We start from the raw sequence: 18,566 nt of genomic DNA, 5'->3' as shown, positions 1-18,566 counted from the left end.
TGTAAGTGATGGAAAAAGAAATTATTTTAGGAGCTACGCTCCTCCGTTATTCTTCACAATCGCTTACAGTGTTCCGAAACGCTGCTCGTCAGCCGTAATCCAAGCGCTGCATTCGCGGGAACGCTGGTGTGAGAACGTCGCAACCGCCGCAGAATTGCTGATGCATCTCCGGTGGCTTCTCTGATGCCTCGCGCTAGTTCTAGGTGTGGCTAAGTGTGTTCATAACTCTGCATCGACTCCCTCCCCGAGCGTCATCAGCAACCCACTGCTGGACATATTCCTCCTCGTCAACACCTGATCCGCTTAATGTTTAATTAGTGGGACAACTTGTAATGATGATCATGCATGCTTTTTACTTACAACGCTGCGAACGCGGGCTCTCCTTCGAATTCCTCCTTACCTGAATTGCTACATGATATCCTTCAGCGGTTCACTTTGCAACTCTTTCGGATTACAACAAAAGCGTGATCACGCCTGGACTATTTGAAATGTAGGTTACTTATATTTATTCCAAATATTTCAAGCGAAACTGTGCCAAGTACTGTGAGATGAGCGTGAATTAAAGAAATATCAGACAATCAATAGCGCACATTTTGGGGAAGTCATTGGGCCTAGGATCCGCACATCATACACTCCTCCTTATTTTCTAGTGAGCAAACCATTTCAGCCATTCGTCTGTTACGTTCAGCGTAGGACCCATTCGCCTGTGACTCGTCTGTTGGTCCGTTGGTTTGATCGCCAAGCTCATTCACTTTTCTTGGGGTGCTGCTGCTGCTGCCATTCAATAGCGATCGTTGCCTTTGAGCAGCCGAGGTCTCGCCGGTACTTTCACCCGCACTACTGTCCATCGAGAAACGGCTCACGTTGGATTGATTGGCAGCATTCTGTAGCTTTGATTTGTCAACAGTGAACTGAATCGCGTTAACAGCCGGCTTGGTGCGTAAATAATACATCCCTGTTTTAAGGCCCATCTTCCAGCCGTAAAAATGAATTGATGTTAGTTTACCGTAGTTTGGCTCAGCTACGTGAATATTGAAAGACTGTGATTGATCAATGAATGCCCCTCGATCGGCCGCCATTTTGATGCAAGTTTTCACGGATATTTCCCAGACCGTTTTGTACAGGTCGCGTATGTGTTGCGGAATTTCCTCTATCTTTTGTATTGATCCATTTTGGGCCAAAATCTTGTTCTTCATTTCATCATCCCACAGTTCCAACTCAGTCAGATCTTTGAGCAAATGATGATTAACCACCTGAAACTCGCCCGAAAGCACCCTACGATTGTAAACGTTTGATGTATACGGTTCGAACGACTCGTTGTTTCCGAGAATTTGCGCAGTCGATGCGGTTGGCATAGGCGCTAGTAGCAGCGAATTACGCACGCCATACGTCGCAATTTTCTTTTTAAGTTCAGCCCAATCCCACAGTTCCGTGGGCTTCTTGTCCCACATGTCGTATTGAAGGATTCCTTTGCTTACTGGACTTCCATCATATGTTTCGTATGGACCATCACGCGCGGCTAACTCGCAGCTTGCTTCAAGAGCTCCGAAGTAAATGGTTTCAAACATTTGTTGGTTCAACAGCTGGGCTTCTTCACTTTCGTATGGATGGCGCATCAAGATGAAAGCATCTGCCATGCCTTGCACTCCGATACCTATCGGACGGTGGCGCATATTAGACCGCTTTGCTTCCGGAACGGGATAGTAATTGATATCGATAATTTTGTTCAGATTCCGAGTAACTGTTTTGGCTACTTCCTTAAGCTTCGCGAAATCGTATGTACGATCAGGTTTTACAAACATGTTTAGAGCAATCGAGGCCAGGTTACACACAGCAATTTCATCTTTTGAAGAGTATTCCACAATTTCGGTGCACAGGTTTGAGCATTTGATTGTTCCGACGTTTTGCTGGTTACTCTTGCGATTGCACGCATCTTTGTAAAGCATGTAAGGCACTCCGGTCTCAACCTGTGACTCTATGATGGCGAACCACAAATCTTGTGCCTTAACTTGACGCGTGAAACGACCCTCGCGCTCGTAGGCAGTGTAGAGTTTTTCGAAATCCTCGCCCCATGCCTCTGACAATCCAGGACAGTCGTGGGGGCACATTAGACTCCACATTTCGTTGGCTTCCACACGCTGCATGAACAAATCGGGAATCCATAGTGCGTAAAACATGTCCCTAGCGCGGACCTCTTCTTTGCCCGTGTTCTTTTTTAGATCCAAAAACTCAAATACATCCCCATGCCATGGCTCCAGATAAATAGCAAAGGCTCCAGGTCGCTTGTTACCACCCTGGTCCACGTAACGAGCGGTATTATTGTAGACACGCAACATCGGCACTAAACCGTTGGAAATGCCATTCGTTCCTGCAATATATGTCCCTTTGGCTCTAATGCAGTGTACATTAAGGCCTATGCCACCGGCCGATTTAGAGATCAAGGCACACTGTTTAAGAGTATCGTAAATTCCCTCGATGCTATCGTCCGACATCGTCAGTAGGAAGCAGGACGACAGTTGTGGCCGTTGAGTTGCTGCAGCAAACATGGTTGGCGAGGCATGCGTAAAGTATCGCTCCGACAGCAAGTTGTACGTCTCGATTGCAGCATCAATGTCTGCACCATGTATGCCGATAGCAACACGCATGAGCATGTGCTGCGGCCGCTCTACAATCTTCCCCTTGATTTTTAACAGGTATGATCTTTCCAGTGTTTTGAACCCGAAATAATTGTAGCCAAAGTCACGGTCGTAGATGATCGCGGAATTAAGTCGATCCGCATTTTCCATGATCAACTTATAGTGTTCATCCGAAATCATCGGAGATTTAGTTTTCAGAAACTCATTCTCCATCATGTATAAATCGTGCATAACCTCTGCGAAAGATGGACAAAGAGAATACAATATGCTTTAAAGTCTTACAGACTGCTCAAATGCTGAATAATAAACCTATAGTTGATGAGTGTTGGTTTTGGTGAATAATTAAATAAGCAATCAATCTATGTTTTGTTGCTAAAATTCCTACGACATCCACGAACCTGCTTCCAATTCCAAATTTTGTTACGGTATTTTGAGTTTCATTGAAAGTTTCTTAATTGAAAGCGGGGCGCGGAGAAATTCGTGGTTTTCTTAGTGCAAAACCATGCGGATCATATGCTTACCGGAAAACTGTTTCTTGGTTTCCTTGTGTAGATTGGACACTGCGAGACGAGCGGCAAGGATAGCGTAATCCGCATGATCCGTCGTCATCGTTGCAGCAGTTTCAGCGGCCAAGTTGTCCAGCTCTTGCGTGGTGACTCCTGAGTAAAGTCCATTGATCACCTTCAGGGTAATCGCAACCTATGAAAAGGAGAGAATTCTGGATGAAAAGTAAAGCGTGGGCAAATTAACCCTTTAAAACTTTACCGGGTCGACAAAGTCCATGTTCAATCCATAGCATAGTTTCTGAATCCTCGAGGTTATCTTGTCCAGATGTACTTCCTCCTTTCTTCCGTCTGCAGAGAAGCAGAGGGGCAAGATTTACAATTCCGCGTGCGTGGAGATTGATTAGTCTAGAACTTACCGCGCTTGTAGACGTACATTTTGTTCGACTTTAGAACCATGTTGGAAACGAGGCCACAATCTCACCTTTTTAACGGAACCACAGGCAAAACCTTTCACAAACAACAAAAACCAATTATCACAGCCGGAGGCGTCCGCCAAAAACGCGCGAAAAACTAGTGGTTTTTATCGTTTCTGTTTTTATCGTTTTTTTGGTATATACAATCAAGCGTGCTTCAAATGCAACGCGATTTCAACGTGACCTTCATAAACGTTTGTCTACAGTGATGATCGATGAAATATGAGCAGTATTCTTTGTTTTGTTCTTCTCGTTTTCTTCTTCTTTTTCTCAGCTCCCGCCGTGAAAAACGCGTAGAAAAAGTTGTTTTTGTTAGTTTTTAGCTCGGTTTAACGAGAATAAAGGTGATAAGGGAAAAACCACAGAACCACGGCACCCCGGATGGCCGGTAAAGGAATCTAAATCTGTTTGCAACGCCGTGAGGACCGACTCCTATCCAGAGCAAAGAACACACAAACCTCCGAGGCCGAGATCCGGACGCCGGTCCAAGGCTTGCAAGTAAACCGCACCGGCAAGTAGAAAGCTTCGTGCTACTGCAAAGATCTTTTATTAACGATCGGTTTCTCCTTGCAGGCGACTAAATGCACTGCAAATAAGACTTTTAGATTTAGAGAGAACCTCTTTAGCTACCTACGGGAACGAACGGAATCGGACCACCTCAAATCCGCATCTGGAACATCTGCGCCCGTGCAGTTAGTGCCTTCCTTACCACTTACACTTAACCGGACCAGCTAAAATTCGTTTGTTTGGGAATCGTTGGAAATGCTTAGTAATTAACCAACGGATATGTGAATCAACATTTTACAATTCATCTGGGCTTTGAACCTTAGATTCCAGCTGCTGATCGTACAGCACACAAAGCAGAATCTTATCTAACCGGGTCTTTGGATGTGCGGGTAAAGAATGTCTCGTGTGACCAAAATTAAACACGTATTGAAAGAACAGGCAACAAATGATTTCGATTTGCCCAAGGCAAACCAACAGATCGTAAAAATCGTTGCAAGTCGTGGCAATAACTTGCACGAAGTACTATCGGGCCAAGAAAGCAACGAGCAGTATCTTGTTTCGATGCCGATGAAGTTCCGGAAGAATGTTTGGGTCAAGCGTGGCGATTTCGTGCTAGTCGAAACTATCGAAGAAGGTAACAAGGTGAAAGGAGAAATTTGCCGCATACTGACACAGGAGCACATAAAGGCGTTCGAAAAAGAAGGAGTTTGGCCGGCGAAGTTTATAAAACAGCGCCAGCAAAATCACGAAGTGGACGAGCATGGACTGATACAAAACACGAATCGTAAATTCTTGGTCAATCATGAATCCGAAGACGACGACGATGAGGACGAACGCGTTGATAGTGTAAATATCTTCAGTTGCAACAACGCCTGAAATGAAACGGTTTACAAATATGATACTTTGTTTAAGAAAATGCAACTGACTATGGCAAAAAATTATATCTGAATATTATTCCCGATCAGAAAGAAACGATAACTGGAATACGTTCTGTTTTGTTTATTGGTTTTGGTATTTAATACCTTTAGAAACTCGGAACATGAAAGGAGCATAGCAGAGCACATGCAACTTTGATGTAGTACATCTTTCACTGAACTTACAAATCCAATTTTGCGCTATCTTGAAGCAATTTCACGGTAAGATGGAAATACAAGTAGAAGCATCATATTCGATATTGTATTCGGTTTGGGTTTTCACAATATTCGACATCTCTGTAAATCTCTTTCTAGGCATGAAATAATAATATATTATAAAATACTGTTTCGTTAAACTTGAAATGCCTGTTTAACGTATGCTGATTAAGATAAAATGTCTGTAGTAATTACATACTTTTTTCTACTTACAATAAGGATCATCAGAATTTATCAAATCCAAAAAACTCATAGTATAAGAGCAGATTTTTAAGATCTACTCATACAAAACAGTAGGAGATCATACTGAAGTGATGTTTCACTCTGAAGATTAATATTGCTTAGGACTAATTCTTCTATCTTCATACATCTTTCAATCGTAAGAAAGGAACTCAAAATTTTAGATAATCTTATTGAAAGAATAACCATGATAAACAATAACATGTTGCCTTCTGAATGAGTAACATTTAAAACGTGACGGTACTTTAAGTTAAAGAAAAAAAAATATATAGAATATAGAATAGAAAAAAGGCTTTTATAAAAAAAATGCTCATTGGAGAAAAAATACAAATGAAGAAAATACAGTATAATTACCTACAGAAGTAAGGTTTAATAAATAAACTACCACAAAAATAATCAAGAAATGGTTGCAAACATATCTATTATTGTGGGATTATGGAAAATCAATATATATATATATATATATATATATATATATATATATATATATATATATATATATATATCAATATCAATATGATTTACTCCTCGTCCTGGTTTGTGTCTGCTATTGTTGTTTCCTCTTTAGCTATTCTTTGCATAGATCCACATTCTTCATATTCACTTTTCGTTACATTTGCCTGAGGTTGGACAATCTCATATACAACAGAGATAGATTCTTCGTCATTTAATTTCTGACCCAGATCAGTTTTCGTTGAAGTTTCTGTTATCGGCAGGGTAGACGGTCTTGGCAACTTGCACATTAATACTGTACCTTGTTTGGAATAATTAAGATTCTTACTAGGTACATCCGATATTTGGAACGGGAAAGAAGTGTCCTCTTCCTGGGGAGAATGTACCGCAATGATATCCGTTTGAGTTTCAATATTGCACTGCGTTGACTGCTGTATCAAAAACTGCATGCATCTAACAATATCTTGCACGGCACTCTGGAGTAGCTGTACTTGATCCATTAGCATCGAACAAGATTTGGTAAGATCATTAAGAGAAGTTCCCCCATTCTCATGAGAATTGTCTACCGGTCGTACCGGCGTAAACTCTCTAGCTACATTTTCTTTTTCGGAAACTTGTCGTTGCCCACAAGAGTCAGCGAATTTTCCATTTTGATTAATCAATGAAACCTTTCGCCACAGCTGCCGCAAAGCTTGCATTTGCAGTTGCTGAATTTTGTGACCAGTCTCTAATTGATGCTTAGTTATTTGCATATCTTTTGTCAACTGCATAATATGGTCGTTAGTGCGCTTGTGATACAGTTTCTCTACCATACCGCAAATACGTTTTCGATCAATATAGCCGCGCCAAAACTTTTGAATGAAAATCGCTGAATTTTCGACTGTTTTCTTTTCTTCATCATCTATCGATTCTTTTGTAGACTGCGATAAGTTTCCGTTGGTTTTAACGCAACATTGCGGCGATAACTTTTGTTGAGCTATTTTATGACGAATATTTTGCAGCTTTTCAACATGGACTGTTTCGCTTTCATCATCAGAGCTGACAACATTGCTTGAATCACATTCCGAAGAAGTTGGGGGCTCAACGAAACACTTGGATTGGGACGAAACTGGTTGCGAATCAGGTATACATCCATTTCCTACCGCAGAAGAGGTAGACGTTTTGCGTGGACTCCCTCCCTTCATAACTGAAAAAGGACTACCAATTGGACCCGTCGATCGATTAATGTCTAAAAACGAAACAACACAGTAGTTACATGATAAAACAATAGAGAAGAATAGAATACCAGTTTACAATAGAGGTTTCCACCATTCACTTTACCTTTCATTTTGAGAGCCTTTGGTATTTGGGGAGTTTGTGGTTGAGTTTGCTGATTGCAGTTTTGCAAACTGCGTTGAACAATGCTGGCTGCACTTGCTGCACTGGGAGCGCAATCAGGACTCATCAGAGACTCCGGCACCGGTACCATCTTTGAAGCGGCAGTCAGCGGACCATCGCTCAACATTATTGGCAAGGATGACGACGGTGCATGATCTAGCAAGAACATGCAAACAGCTGTTATAAAAAAAACCAAGTTTAAACAAACACAATTTACGCACCAGTGTATAGTATTGAATCGTGATTTGAAGAAGTTTGTTGTTTGTTCGAAACAACTGTTTCGTTCATCGATCGGGATATAATAGAGCTGGTAGAAATTGCTACTCCTCCGTTGTTGGCAGCCAGCATATTCGGGTCCAAACTTTGTGACATAATGTTTTCATCCGAAGTGATATTGTCGATCAATGATCTAGTCAATTCAAACAATTGTGAACTTCCTCCTGAATTTTCGTTTTGACTACCAGAGGACAAGGAGTTATTTGACGAAAGGTTGCCATGGTAGCTATTAGACATCGCATCTGGGGAGTTTTGTCGTCCACTAAGTCTCATAACGCGAGGTGACTGAATGCGAGTGGTTTGTCCTTTCCGGCGTAGCGATGAAGGGGAATTGTTAACCGATTGGCTTGCCACATCGCTTCCTTGTGTAGTTTGCTCCTGCAACTGGCGTTGATGCTGTTGTGCTTTGCTGAGAATAAGCCTCAACTTTCTTTCATTCTGGTTTTCCAACGCTTCGCCAGAAAGGGGGCAAACGCTACTCAAATAACGTGATAAAGCGGTTTGTTCACCGACGCGAAATTGGCGACCTCGACCTTGGCTGTATAGCCACTCGGCTTTTAGACTTTCTATGGCAGTAACTATAAAACCATCTATATGCTTCAAGCTCATACACCAGTTGAGCACAAAGGGGCGATAATCGAATCCGCTGTAGAAGATTATTGTAAAATTGATGAAACCGGTGGTGTCATTTCATTGAACCCGTGACGTTATTCTTTTCGAATACTTACACCGCATTCCCAGCCATTTGAACGCATGGGTTGTCGGCTATCGTGATGCTGTTAAGATTATTAAGGTGGGCTAACGTGCATATCTCGTTGAGATCGCAAATGTTGTTCTTCGCTAGCGTTAGCGTTTCCAAAGATGTAGGTAAGTATTTATCGCATTGTCTTAAATGCGAAATCTTGTTTCCATTCAGAAAAAGATCCTGTAAACGATATTACCTCATTAAAAGTATCGTATGCCTACAAGAATCTGTTTATATTAATTATCAAAACAAACCTTCAGTTTTTTTAAAGAAGAAATATCAGAAACACTCGTAATGCTGTTCTCTGCCAAGTTCAACGTCTGTAGATTTACATTAGTGTTCAAATGCTCTATTGTCTTAATGTTGTTACACTCCAGGTTTAGGTAAGTTAAATGCACTAAATCTTTCAGTCCCTCAATGGTTAATATACCATTGAACGACAAATTCAGTTCTCGCAAGCAATGCAATCGACACACGCCGTACATTCGTAGAAGTTGATTTTTGCTAAGAGAGAGCTGGATTGTAACGATAGCTATTTTAAAACAGTGACTTTCAGCATGTCTACCATTGAACATACCTTTTCAATTTTCAGATAGCAGTCGATATTATCAAGCTTCTGAAGGTCATTCTCATCTAAATTGATGCTCTTGTATTGCGGGGCATCTTCCACCCGTGGAACCTTCTTTAACGATTTCTTCGCCAGAACCAAAGTCGGTGGCATGGTGCTGTCGGAATCTACAAACAGGATCAAAACATTTTGTTTTTTTTAGCAGGATAATAATAGGCACCTAGGACCTCAACGCAATCCTTAATTAAACGAAAAAGTACTTTTCATTCGTGCTCTAAGATGCCACTGTATACACTGCAAGCGTTTTGCTTTGATAGGTCCACCACTTTGTTACGAGTCCAGGACTTGCGTCCTTGTTACCCCGTGTACACACTGCACAGAATTTGGAGATAATTTTGTAGGCCAAGATGTGTCAATTAACCAGGTGAAGTCATCGCCGCCATATTGGACTTCAGCAGCTGTCAAAGTGGAGTGCTCGAAATAAGTTGGAAAAACAGCCGTTTCTGTTTAGCGGGCCGGGTTCGCTGCTTGAAATGAAGTCGAGCAGTTTTGTCGAGCAGACACTTTGGTTCGAGGCCCCTCAGAGTTTCGCGAAGCGGATTCCGGCTCTCCTATTTGCTAACAAACTCGAGTCGCGTTTCGTGAAATTGGTGATCCGTGATTTCTTTCGTTCCACTCTTGTCCTTTAAGTTAATTGAAAGCAATTTACGCATTATACAGGATTAGAAAAATGAGTCGCGATTTTGTTCGGGATGACTTCAACTGTTTCCTATCGACACTTTGCTTGGGAGTTTAAAAACGACAATTCCCGTTTACACAGTCAGGTTCCGTGATTGAGGACGAAGATTTTCCTGTGTTTTTCCGAAGTTTTCCCATGGTTTGGCTAGAAATGTTGTCCTTAACATTTAGGGATGAGATTGATGATGTCTGTGCTATTGATCGGACACAAATGCAGGATTTTGCGTACGAACAAAGTATGAACGAGCATGAGCGTGAAAAACAAGTGGAAAATCAAAATGAATTTTCTCATTTTTCCCGGAAAATGGGAAGTTTAATGAGTATTCTCTGCATTTTTTACATCAATCAAGACAGAAAAGACAATAATACAGATTCTAAAAAAAATCGCCATACTTTTACCGGCCCAATCCGGTTCCTGCTATAGGCCTCAGCCAGATACTAGTTCAGTTTTTAGTTTTTAGCTTCTTCGACGTTGTCGGTGCTGGACGTTTTTTTCCCGTGGCGGTGGTGTTCCCGCTAGCTGTTTCGTGCTTTTGTGCCTTTTGCCGAGCTCCAAAATTTAAAGTAAGAAGTGAAAGCTGCTGTGTGTGAATTTCCTGTGTTAAAGTGTGTCAGTGCCGGGCTCGCTACCGCGAAATCAGGCCACTTCCATCAGTTCTATCAGCTGTTCAGTGGGCGCTTCTTCGAACCGTGGTGTTGTGTTTAGTGGATTTGCAAATAGAACAGAACGTATAGGAAGTGGCAGTATTCACAAGGCAGTGTTATTTGAGCAGTGTTTGGCCGGCCATGGAGAGGCAAGGTTTTTTGCGACCTAATCAACCCTGTACACTTTACGCAATTTAAAAAAAGTTTGATTTACTCTACAAAAGACTCTTGTTCGTTAGTTGGCAAACAAATTTACAAAGAAAATTATTTGTGATCTAATGGAAGAGGTGAATCTACGCATGCTTCAACGAGTGACGAGTCCCCGTGCATCCGAGAAGAAGGTTTGGCCCACTTTCTCATTTCCCATCCTCTCGAAGTTTTTTGTTCAATTCCCTTGTTTCCCCTTCGAAAAGAGCGGGTACGGGATAATATTTACGCACCGGCACCCGCTGTATGAGCAAGCTATTCCAATTTCAAGCTGACTCTGCAACTGTAACGCACGTTTTGTATGGCCTTGCACCGAATCGAAGTGTCTGTGCATTCAATGAATTTCGAATGATATGTAAACTATGCTAATTTGTGCTGAACCGTCCTCAATGGTAAGCAATAATGATTTATTGCATTGAATCGATGTCAAGCGGACAAGTGCCGTCCGTCTCCGTCTCTAGGCTTGGAATTTGTTAAGCTGGTGGAGGGGAAACCGAGAAAATCATTTACGATACTATGAACATCCTATCCCAAGGGAGATTCAACATTAACAAGTATGTAAGATCGCCGGGCCAGTATTAGAGGCCAAACATTTTATACGTAAGCAAGCAAGCAGACACAAAGCGTCAGTTTTGCATATCACCTTCTGATATCTGCATCTCTATAACGTAAACCAACAATGTCACGCTTCTGGGTAAGCTATTGATAATACTGATAAATCGATGCAAGCACTGACATTCATGAACCGTTGGCGAAAAGGGCCGGTCGATTGATGTGCTTAAAGAGACTTACGTTTCATTGGAAGGAGTATAAAATACATTTTGGCTTTGTCAGAAAGATTTGTATACCATTGTATTGCTAACCATGTAGTTATGTTAAAAGCAACATCCGATGATCGATAGTTGATTTGCTTTCTTTCTTGGTTTTTTGTACTTTTTTACAAATTTTGGTCATAGTTTTGTACGGTGCAGTTTTGCGGCGAAGCCAATATACGCTTGCAGCCATTTTATTAATGCCCAATAGTAATTATTGGAAATAAAAATCAGAATTTCTTTAAGAAATGGAGAATAAATACAGGACCGGCGTGAAAGGTCGGAAAAGATATGCATTCAATTATCAAAAATTGAATTCTAAAATTGACTCAAACTTGAGTGTTAAAGTTTACTACCATTTGGATAGTCACTGTTTCACTGTTGAGTATACTGTGAATGGTATATAGTTTACACGCTTACCTTTTTCATTACATAGCTGTGTATACAAATAGAAACTAGGCCAGTGCGTAAGTCTACAAGAAGGCACATGGTAATCAGTTCGCTGGATGAGGTGAGGATCCTCACGATCACTCTAGTTTGGTAGCTTATGCCTTGTTCTTCCAGTTCATTAGTGATAACGCTCAAAACAAACAACTGACTTTTCTTTGATAAGTATACATTAAGAGTGCTAAAGAACGCGATAGCAAAATATTGAATAAGGGATAGTATACATTGTGCGAAGCTTAAACCAATGCCCTTAAAAAGTCAATTTAAAAATAAATGTCTATGCCATTTCCACGAAATATGGGCAGATCAATTCCTTTTTGTGGATATTACGAATAATGTAAAGTAGTAAAGAAAACAGAAGAAACTTTACTTGATACTTTAAACTCGATTTTTACTGATTGTAACTTTTTTACTAATTGTAACATTTGATTGTGGAGAGGGATGTCCTATGTCGCTGATGCATTAATTCATGTTACCGCACATATTAGAGTAGGTTTGCATATCAAGATGGAAGAAATCATGGATTTTTAGGTTACTCAATATCTCGCCGCTGTTTTTACATTTTTGATAAGAAATATATTTTTATATTTGTACCGCAACTTTATTTCAACCATTTGTTGATAGTTGTTAAATAAAAATGCTATCGCCGCTATGCTCCTTTAGCCTGCTTCTTGGCAATGGCCAAAAGGGATCGTAAGTAAGCGACCCAAATATAGTACCGTATATTTTAACTACTACTACGCTACTACATCATTCTCCCGCTTAATCTGTAGTGCCCTTCTCCTAAATGATTGTCGGAGGATGTATCTGAACAACCTTTCACTTTTTGGATCCTGTGCGTAGTAGTGCAATTGCGTTCAACTGCTATGTTACCTATCTGTTGAGCCAAAAGCTAGTTCCATCGTCATCTTACGGTATGATATTGATCGACCTAGTATGCCCTCGATTTCGTTTTCATTCGATGCTTGTGTATGACTGTACGTGCTCTCTGTACGCGTCGCCTTTTAACTGATAAAATAATACTTTTACACTCTTCCCCCTTCCCTAATACAGAGGCTGAAAATTTACGTTTCCGCAATCATTTACTAAACAAGTTCTTAGTTTCCAAAGATCGACTATATTGTTGGCTAAATGGCATCGCAACTCGTTTCCTTAGATCAGTAGAACATGAAACAGATACTTGGACGAATACTTGTTTTCCTTGCGCAAACGTGATGTGGTCGACCGACACTTCTGGTCTTGCACGAGGTCGATGCTGGAGATGGTGGTGATGAGATCAGAACTAGTTTTCGTAGTTCGTTTTCGATGTTTTGTGTCAACTTTGGTAAGCTATTCATGCTGTTGCTTAGGTGACTAGGTTGAGCGGGACTAGAACCTGGTGACTGTTTCTGAGTCAATTGATGTTGAGCCGTTAGTTAGGTTGGCAACCACTATTGGACTGTTTCATTAAAGCGTGCAACATTTACTAGCATAAAATCCTATAAAAGAATTGCATCATGTACGGCGTTGTGACCGACCCAGTTGCAGTGCAAGTATCGTATGTTGTCGATATTGCTAGTTGAGAAATGCGACCCGCAAAAGCGAATAGAGATAGTTCGTTTACTGACTCGTAGTGTCGTTGGAACGAAAAGTAGGTCATGGTGGCGATTGGTTAGATCGCGCCTCTTAAAGCATTACCGGTTAGAATACATGTGCGCCTGGGTGTCAGTGAAGGATGAGTATGCATGCAACGTCCACAGACTTGGCTAACGACTGTGTTACAAAGTTTTTTTTTAAACTATGATTTAAATAATTTGCTACTCATTTGGCGATGTTTATATCTGTTGAACAAGGAATCGTTGCTTTTTAAAGCCTTATGAGTTGCTGATTCCATTAGCGAGTTTCAGTACAACGGATTATTCACCTGCCGTTTCAGAGGAGTCTCTCAAGCCGAAAATGAATTAAAACGCTTAGCGCCTTTCGGCACATGGCAATTATAAAAAAACCGAGGCACACAGGATCCGAAATATTCCATACATTTTGAAAAACGTATGAAAACGCACTGAATAGATTTTTCCTTTGCCTTGATTATTCAGTTTAAGATGCAAAAAGTTCCGTTTATGTAGTTTTTGTTTATGACGGTTCTAGATACCACTGTCATCGGTCTCCAATGAAGACCGATGAAGAATGAAAGACGAATAAAATAAAAAAAATAAAATCACGGTAAAGAATAAAATCAAACCACACTATGAGAACATATGTTGCTTTCGCTTGTTGGCCATGACGAATCGTGTAGGCCAAGGATGGGTGCCAATAATTTGTTGTCGACCGCATAAAAAGGCAGCATTAGTTAGTATGTCTCGATGCCAATGTCAACACGCTCGCACGATCGCAAACATCAGTGGGAGCAGAAATAATATCATTGTCGCCGTTCAGCTTTTCGGAATTGATTTTCTTAAGAGCCTTAAAGCAAATCATACACATACTATGAAGATATTTGCACAATCGAAACTCAGCTAAAGCCCTGACAAAGGTTAAACAATCTTGGAGCATTTCCTTCGAACACTCCAGTGCTAACGGTGGAGTTATCCATTCAGGAGTCCGCACGCGCACTAACACTGACCTGGCCGGTACTACAACCTGTTAACGTCGATGGCCTTGCTGTTCTGCTAGCTCATCATTTTTGATGCCAAGTGTCACGTTTCTTGCCATACTTGCCTAGATTTCTCGTGGCTCGACCACCGTCTTTGCGGGTGTGTAAATTACCCTTCTGCTACTTCTCGGTAACGCTTATTCAAATAACAGTGATGCATGTTAGATAATTTCTATAGACTTTTGGAAACATTACAGGAAAAGTTTTATTAGTTTTCTAATAGCTTCCGTCACTGTAATTACCACAACTTTATTGATTCTACATTTCGCATGGTTTAATGTTGATTTTTTAATAAAATAATGTCGCACCAGTGGCTAGGTGCATATTACTTCGTTTGTGAGAGATTCACCACCAACAATGACCTGCTGCAGCGTTGCATTTCAGTTTGATGTTGTTCGTTGTTTGTTAGTATGTTACGTATTTCGTTGATAAGCAGGCAATTTTGTGTGCAGCAAAAAGAATTCACGTTCACGTTGTTTCCTAGACTTGACCTCACTTCACGGACATACTTGGTATTGGTGTAGTGTTTGCAGCCTCTTTTTTTAGGCTACGACTAGCAACGTGGTCAAACATAATCTCTCATCTTTACACACAAAACATAACGATCATTCTTCACAGGTCGACATACAGCTAATCTTACATCTGAATCCGCGTCTCAATCTAATCGCATTGTAATCCAGCAAAGCGTGGCTCATCCGAGCAAATGCATCAGCTCTAGTAATCGTTGTGTAACTTTTTGTAGGAGCAACGATGATAAGAAGTTGTTGTTGCTGTTGTTGCGATTGTAGTTGTGACATCCTATCTGAATGCTACCGAGAATCATGGAAAACGGGTCCCAAGATCGTTTGTGTACACAATGGCCGCGAATGGATCGATGTTCGCCCGCTTGCAACCTCAAGCAGCATTGGTGTCTACCGTCCCACTGAACAGTTTCAGTTCTTCGTTTGGCATGCGTGTGCGATCACTAGGCACTTCCGCAGCCAAGCTTGAAGCGATATTTGTACTGTGTAGCTGTGCGTGTTGTACTTTGTCTGAACGTGGATTGGAAGAGGGTGAATGCCTCACAAAACCTGTCGTTGTGTGTCTCAAGATCGCCTACTCATGTAAAGGGTTGGTCTTTATTCTGATCTTGCGGACAGGCAGTGATTCGTCGTCTCATTTGAAGAAGCTGAAAAGAGATTTTGAGCTTTTAGTGATATGCTGCTATTGCGATGCTGTTTGCTTACCTCTTATCTCTTTCTGCTGTGTGTTCTGAATGTGCCAACAGCTGATGCAGTTGATCATGATTGTACATGTACTCCACCAAGGAAACTGACTATAATTAACCCATACCGATTGCTCTTCTGTAGTTTTACCAGAAGCTTTATATGATGGAAGTTGTTGCGAAATCGGTATAGGTCATCTTGGAGGGTAAAATATAACGGGAAGACTCTCTCAAGGGGCACATTGATATTGTTTGAGGAGTCTACAACATACTGGTGATTTGTTTAAGATCTTGAAACCGGCGGTGTCCCTCCAGGGAGTATCCTTTCTCCTAGAAATGGGGAAAACAGGTCTCGCAATCTTTTCCGGATTGTTTTCCGATTTTTTTGCCGGTGGAATCAGGGTTCCGATTTTTTGCCGCGTGCACACCACTACCTGCTTATTTTAATAAAGCTTCAGGGTGGTTCGCTTTAAAAAAAAAACAATAATTTAACAAAGCAATAGAAAACAATTGCTACTTTTACATATAGTAGAAGCGTGCGTTTAGTTTCTCTATTCACTTGCAGCTTTCAACAGGCCATTTAATTAAGTGATTATTTCTACTATTTCAAGTCAAGTCAGCGAAGAGCCAAGTCATAATGCTGGTGTGTATGCCATTAAGCACAGTTGTCTCACGTTAATAGTGTCTACAGTGTAGTGTGAGTTTAATAGAAGCGTTTGATTGAAATACCGTAAAGAGAATGGAGGTCGACCCGCAGTAAAGGTTGAGCAGTTTCCTGTTCGAATTGCCGATGAACGAAATTATCAGAGGGAATGTGCCAAAACTGAATTGTGCGCTTTGAGTGCTGATAGTTATAAACATCATCGATGTGAGCCAATCGTATGCCAATTGGCCACTACCGCATGATGTTTCTCTGCTTGTTCTTTCCCACGTAACATTCGTTGTTACGCGAAGAACAATGAAATAAAGGTTCTTTGTTTGTTGCTTAAGCGTAGAAATGTTATATGATATATCGATCAAGTGAACATTATGCGTTTAAAGTGCATATTGCTTATCTATTACTGATACAGTGTTTTCAGTGGTACAGTGTTTTTACTAAAAGTGTTACACTTAGTCTAAATGTGTGAAAAAGCAGGAAACCTAATGGTGCAATGGTAATTACCTTTCAAAAATTCTTGCTTTCAAAACCAAAACACAAACGTACAAAACGCCTACCGATGGATTACTGTTGATATCCAATTACTTCATTCGAAATGTGAGTATTTCCTCCGGTGATGCTTTCTCTACTAATATAGTTGAGCTATTTGATAGTTGCAAATATTTGCCCCATTTGTTTTTACATTAAAGAATGATCACATTAAACATTCAATTACACGTCGCTAAACGTTGCACCAAACCATTAGGCCGTTTCTACACTGCGCCAAAATTTTCGCTGCCAAAACGAAACTTATAGGATTCCCATAGAATTCCTATGGGAATATACAAGATTCCTATGGGAATCCAATAAGTTTCGTTTTGGCAGCGAAAATTTTGGCGCAGTGTAGAAACGGTCTTACACATCACGGGCACCGTGAAATATGGCTGATACAAGGAGTGCTAGGTTTTTCTGTTTAGATCTATTTTAGTTAGGTAAACTTCAGTTTCTTCCATCATAAAGCTTACTTGTTTAGCAGCTGTTTTCCTATAATTATGCATTTTTTACAATATCTTAGTATAATACCGCATGGTCCAATAGTGCCAGACGAAAAATAATATCTCCTGTAAGACCGTTTCTACACTGCGCCAAAATTTTCGCTGCCAAAACGAAACTTATTGGATTCCCATAGGAATCTTGTATATTCCCATAGGAATTCTATGGGAATCCTATAAGTTTCGTTTTGGCAGCGAAAATTTTGGCGCAGTGTAGAAACGGCCTTAGGTTCTCAGGGATTTTTTCAGTATTAACTCGTGTACCGTTTCATCCGGCATATTTATATTAAGGGGGGCTTTGGTAATTTCTGGCCAAAAACGGTATATTTTTACGATTTTTTACGAAGGAAATATTCAACTTTATTTTTTCAAGTAAATGTCATATTAAACTACAACCTTTCAAGAATTTTTGGCTGTATTTTGTGGAACACTAATTAAATACTTCATCCATGGCATTAAATTTAGGCAGTCGTGTCTTCGAAAAGATACTCTTTCCGGTGCCCATCGAAGCTGCGTGATTGGTCATCATAAAAATACAAATCAGTACTCGTTTGAAAAAATATAAGTTTATCCAGGTAGTCCCGTCGAGTTTTTGTTGAATTTCCTATTTTTCGATTTTTGGCAGATTTTTTAAGTTCAAAAAATTATGCGTTTTACGATTTTCCAAAAAATACGAGTTATATTTAAAAAAATTATCAACAATTTTCATGAAATCTCAACGCGGGTACTTGGCAATGAGTGTGCTGATTATGCGTTAAAATTTCGAATCGATCGATCCTGTAGTTTTTACGATACGATGGGTACCGACATTGAAAACGTTGGTTTTGGGAAACGCTCTTCAAAGTAGCGTGCTGCATGGAGCCTTGTATGAAACGTGGATTTAAAAAAATGTAACATTGTCAGTTTTGCTTCGATTGATCCAAAACATTTACACAATGTTCTTGAAACGATCAGCATTTAGGGAAAAATGTTAAAAATATGTGTCACAAAAAAAATTAAAAAATTAAAGTCCCGCCTTAATTAAGATAGTGAGATACAATCATGATTAGCGCTACAGAGCTAAGATGTTTGTTGTGCCATAATGTGATCGGATTCTAAAATTAGTAAATATTGTACGTCCTTAGTGCTTCTTATCGAAGGATGGAAAATACAACACTGTCCGTTTCTTATAAAATAAATGTTTGTATATAGCACCATTTAATGCCCCATATCCCAATTTGCAAGAATTATCAGCATCAAAGAAAAGAAACTGGGCATTGAACACCTTTCTGTGTAGTGTGA

The 18,566-nt window shown here is 40.4% G+C and overlaps 4 protein-coding genes across 6 annotated transcripts in view; 2 read left to right on the top strand and 2 right to left on the bottom strand.

The window, feature by feature from the left end:
• Positions 1–480: 480 nt before the first annotated feature.
• Positions 481–3,707, bottom strand: LOC126570703 (ribonucleoside-diphosphate reductase large subunit). The gene is made up of 4 exons (XM_050228660.1): positions 3,559–3,707; positions 3,402–3,490; positions 3,158–3,335; positions 481–2,872 (listed from the first exon to the last, which is right to left on the bottom strand). The coding sequence occupies exons 1-4, from the start codon at positions 3,596–3,598 to the stop codon at positions 612–614; spliced, it is 2,568 nt and encodes an 855-aa protein (XP_050084617.1). The 5' UTR covers positions 3,599–3,707; the 3' UTR covers positions 481–611.
• Positions 3,708–4,193: 486 nt separating this feature from the next.
• LOC126570725 (probable RNA-binding protein EIF1AD) lies at positions 4,194–5,063 on the top strand. The gene has a single exon (XM_050228701.1). It carries the CDS (start codon positions 4,519–4,521, stop codon positions 4,996–4,998), a length of 480 nt encoding a protein of 159 aa, XP_050084658.1. The 5' UTR covers positions 4,194–4,518; the 3' UTR covers positions 4,999–5,063.
• Positions 5,064–6,012: 949 nt separating this feature from the next.
• Positions 6,013–9,272, bottom strand: LOC126570702 (uncharacterized). The gene is made up of 7 exons (XM_050228659.1): positions 9,172–9,272; positions 8,921–9,078; positions 8,598–8,858; positions 8,327–8,523; positions 7,544–8,244; positions 7,266–7,478; positions 6,013–7,173 (listed from the first exon to the last, which is right to left on the bottom strand). The coding sequence occupies exons 1-7, from the start codon at positions 9,176–9,178 to the stop codon at positions 6,014–6,016; spliced, it is 2,697 nt and encodes an 898-aa protein (XP_050084616.1). The 5' UTR covers positions 9,179–9,272; the 3' UTR covers position 6,013.
• An 899-nt stretch (positions 9,273–10,171) lies between these two features.
• Positions 10,172–18,566, top strand: part of LOC126570716 (protein gustavus) — a 46,769-nt gene continuing 38,374 nt past the window's right edge. The window contains exons 1-2 of one of the 3 annotated variants that reach the window (XM_050228688.1): positions 15,300–15,502; positions 16,592–16,851. The gene's annotated coding sequence lies outside the window, so the exon portion shown is untranslated. Of the gene's footprint in view, positions 10,636–15,299; positions 15,503–16,584; positions 16,852–18,566 lie in introns of those variants that run through there. The other 2 variants (XM_050228690.1, XM_050228689.1) reach the window with 2 other exon arrangements.

This window comes from Anopheles aquasalis, chromosome 2 (genome assembly GCF_943734665.1).
Source record: "Anopheles aquasalis chromosome 2, idAnoAquaMG_Q_19, whole genome shotgun sequence".
Taxonomy (NCBI): Eukaryota; Metazoa; Arthropoda; class Insecta; order Diptera; family Culicidae; genus Anopheles; species Anopheles aquasalis.
The sequence above is the reverse complement of the archived record's forward strand: the minus strand, read 5'-3'. Positions and strand labels throughout refer to the sequence as shown.